Genomic DNA, 3,932 nt, shown 5'->3' with positions numbered 1-3,932 from the left:
TGTATATATTAAGTATAGTACAGGGCTTAGTATACTTCCTTGTGGTAACCCAATATTGGTCGTTTTAGGTCCCAATGTTTCATCATTTATATTTATTGACACTGACCTATCGGAATATAGTAATCTTATACGTGAGGTCAAAGATTGGGAGATTCCCATTTTTTCCATTTTTTCATAGAGAATGTCTAATATGACGTTATCATATGCTGATTCTATGTCTACGAAAATTGCTGGAACGGAGTTGTTATTAGTAAAGGCGATATTTATATCACTTACTAGGTTGCCGATATTTTCAATAGTTGAGCATCCTCTTCTGAAGCCAAACTGTAATTTAGGTAATTTTTTATTATTTTCGAGCCAATGAACTAGTCTGACTTTGATCATTCTTTCTACAGTTTTTAATACACAAGAAGCTAGAGAAATTGCTCTATATGACTCTGGATCTTCCGCATCTCTATTTGGTTTCAGAATTGGGATTGCTTTATATTCCTTCCAGCTTGTTGGAAATTCTGCCCGATTCCATATTGAGTTAATTATGTTGCGAAAAATTTCAATACTTGATTCTGACAAACTAGCGAGCATTTTATAATAAATGTTATCAACTCCAGGTGCTGTGTTATTGTTTGTTTTAAGGCTTTGTTTTATTTCCATACTTGAAAATTCACTATCTATATCATCCGTGCTCAGTGAAATAGTCGGCCGAATATTTGTTTCCACCCAACTTGGAGCAATTTTATTAAAGAATGTTTCTACCCACTCACCTATTTGGATCCTATTTCTTGGGGGATTAAATGTATTTTTTATTTTCTTTATATACTTCCATATATCTTTTATTGGTGTGTTTCTGTTAAGTTGTTTGCAAAAATCTTGCCAAGAATCTTTTTTGCTTTGTAATATTATTTTTTTGGCGACTGCTACTGAATTTTTATATTTTAAATAGTTAGTTAAATTTGACTGCCTTTTATAAAGCAAAAAAGCTTCTTGTTGACATTTAATAGCATTTGCACATCTCTGATTCCACCAAACTTTGCTAAATTCTGATTTGATCTCTGTTCTCTTCTGTGGGATTGCTAGTTTTGTAGCATGATTTATTGACTCTATAAAACTTTTATATGACCTTTCGTTATTACTTCCATCTAATTGTTCATCTACTATCTGAGAGAAAAAAGACCAGTCAGCTTTATTTAAATTAACTTGGTTTTTACACTTAAAGGATAATTTAGTAGTATTAAAATGTGTTTCAATTAGAACAGGAAAATGATTGGAAGTACCTAATGGTGTAATATCAGTTTTCCAATCACAATTTAAAGTTATATCTCTAGAGCATATTGTAATATCTATAGCAGATTTGTTATTACTTCCAAATCTAGGTATTAATGTTTCGCTTCCTGTATTTAAATAATTTAAGTTACACTCCTCTATAGCACCGAGAAGACTTGAACCCGCTATGTCTGAATAACTATTTCCCCATGCAGTATGATGACAATTGAAATCTCCTCCTACCAAAAATGGCTTTTCTAAGCTATCAAAAAAGGTAACCCAATCTGTTTCTCTAATGTTTAGTTTTGGTTTGGCATATATAGAGTATAGATGGATTTTTATATTTTTATTTATTGAAACTGATACCGACACACATTCGACATCCTTTATCGGAGTAAATTTTGGCTTAGGAAAAAAGGTAAAGTATTTTCTTAATAAGATTGCAACTCCTCCAAAATTGTCATTACGGTCCTGTCTAAATATATTAAAATTATTAACAAAAAAATGTGAAGATTTCTTTAACCAAGTTTCCGAAAGCAAAACTACATTAATTTTATTGTCGAAAATGTATTTTTCAAAATGACCTTTATTACACAAAATTGATCTAGCATTCCATTGCAGTATATTTAAGTTACTCATAGTCAGATAAAATTTGCGTTATACTGTCTTTTATGTTTTCAATAAGTGTACTATTTTTAATTTCTACATTTGAAAAAGTTAAAATATCTTTGATAAGGTTTAATAATGATTCGCAAGTTTTTATCTGTTTATTTACCGTGTTAGAGTCATCACAACCATTATTATAATTTGGTATATTTTTAAACTTATTGAAAACAGGTTCTGTTAAAGTTTTTGGATTTGAAATTATTTCTTTACGTTTTTCGAATGTTTCATCGATCTCTGGGGACATAGCTAACCTCCTTCTTTTTAAAGTAACAGTATAACGGTTAGAATTTGTGTTATTTTTTGCTACACTTGAAAAACTTGTTTCATGCTTAGAAGACGCCTCGGCGTATGATAGGTTTTCATATACCATAGTTCTTTTTATATTCTTCTGTCTAATAAATTCTGAACAATTTTTTTTATCAGTAGCGCAATGCTTTTCTTTACAATAAATGCATATTGGTTCATTTTTTTGGCAGCTTTCTGCCTTATGATCTTCTCCACAGTTTTTACAACGTTCTTTTGATCTACATTGCAGACTGACGTGCCCAAATCTTAAACAATTCAGGCACTGAATTATTCTTGGCACGTATTTTTCGACATCATACACCATTTTTTCTATTATTACCTTTGTGGGTGACATCATACACCATTTTTTCTATTATTACCTTTGTGGGTAAAAGTTGACCTCTAAATGTAACTATAATAGTAGTTGTTGGAACAATTTCATTTTGGTCATTTTTACGTGAAATTCTTTTTACGTGACTTACTTCAAAATTGTTGCCCAATTTCGGTTTAATAATTTCTTTTAATTCCTGTTCCGATAATTCTAAGTCTATTTGTCTTACGACCCCCCTTACATGTGTAAAAAACATTGGGATGTATGTATCGTATTTATCTTTTAAGGTCTGTGCTGTTAATAATTTATTTGCGCTTGTATAAGAAGTTAATTCGACCTTTATTTTATTAGCTCCTATTATTGATATGTTAGCTATGTCCTGTTTAATTTCTGGAACAGAATTAATAATCAGTCTAGAGGTAGCTACCCTATGGAGATTCCCTATTCTCCCTGTTTTACTTTGAACATAAACAAAAAATGGAGCATTATCTTTAGAAGAATATTGATTAATATTTTTAATGACCGTATTTACGTCTACATTTTTCCCGGAAACAGTATCAGAATCATTAACAGTACTTATCTGTGAATTGGGATTTTGGAATCCTCTAAATTCCTCCACTGGAGAAGCTGGAAGATCCGGCACTGGCGAAGCTGGATGATCCGGACGGGACACATCCATTGCACACTCTAACTCATCTTTATCGGGGGGTTGTCCACCCCCGCTATTAACGCTCATGATTTAAAACCACTTAGATTTCACTTTTTTAATATCGATATGTGTACTTTAATATGAATAACTAGTTTTTTTAATTACGAGGTGAAAACACCGATTTCTTTAATTAGATTTTAAGTATCGCACGTCTTATCAATTTGAGGAACCGAAACAGACTGTGTGTTATTAAATAAAAAGCTAATTAAATTTAAGAAGGTGTCTTTCTCAATGTTACAGAAGTTACGAATAGAAGACCATTTTTTATTAATAGCTCTTAGAGCTGCATCTAAGTAAACATTACTAAAAAGGGACACGACATCTAAGCTTGCAATAACATAATTAGGTGGAAGTTTAAAGTTATTGAATTTGTTAGTAACTTCAAAAGAATCTTTTACGTAGTAATCATTATTAGTGTCATAAGCTTTAGTCAATATATCAGTTAAAAAAGAAGCCAAAAACTGTGTAGGAGCATTAATACAAGCTACTATAGGACGTACTGATAGTGTAGGTTTATGTATTTTAGGGAGAGCATAAAATTTTGGTGAAATACCACTATAACACATAAGTTTCTTTTTTGTATTAGGATCTATTTGGTTTGTATCTACTAGTGATTTTATTAATTTATTACATTTCTGTTGAATAGAAGAAGTTGGGTCCTTTGGTAAAATAGAATAGGCC

The 3,932-nt window shown here is 31.1% G+C and overlaps 1 protein-coding gene across 1 annotated transcript; it reads right to left on the bottom strand.

The window, feature by feature from the left end:
* Positions 1–1,891: 1,891 nt before the first annotated feature.
* Positions 1,892–3,320, bottom strand: LOC126893080 (uncharacterized). The gene is made up of 2 exons (XM_050663022.1): positions 2,592–3,320; positions 1,892–2,551 (listed from the first exon to the last, which is right to left on the bottom strand). Exons 1-2 carry the CDS (start codon positions 3,276–3,278, stop codon positions 1,892–1,894), a joined length of 1,347 nt encoding a protein of 448 aa, XP_050518979.1. The 5' UTR covers positions 3,279–3,320.
* Positions 3,321–3,932: the final 612 nt, after the last annotated feature.

This window comes from Diabrotica virgifera, chromosome 10 (assembly GCF_917563875.1).
Source record: "Diabrotica virgifera virgifera chromosome 10, PGI_DIABVI_V3a".
Lineage (NCBI taxonomy): Eukaryota > Metazoa > Arthropoda > Insecta > Coleoptera > Chrysomelidae > Diabrotica > Diabrotica virgifera.
Note: the sequence above shows the minus strand (reverse complement) of the source record. Positions and strands in the feature narration are given on the sequence as shown.

Bases quoted from the DNA above. Each gene is read 5' to 3' on its own strand.
- LOC126893080 (XM_050663022.1), bottom strand. From the start codon at position 3,278: ATGAGCGTTAATAGCGGGGGTGGACAACCCCCCGATAAAGATGAGTTA. The intron at 2,552-2,591 runs GTAATAATAGAA...TCACCCACAAAG, and splicing joins GTCAACTTTTACCCACAAAG to GTAATAATAGAAAAAATGGT.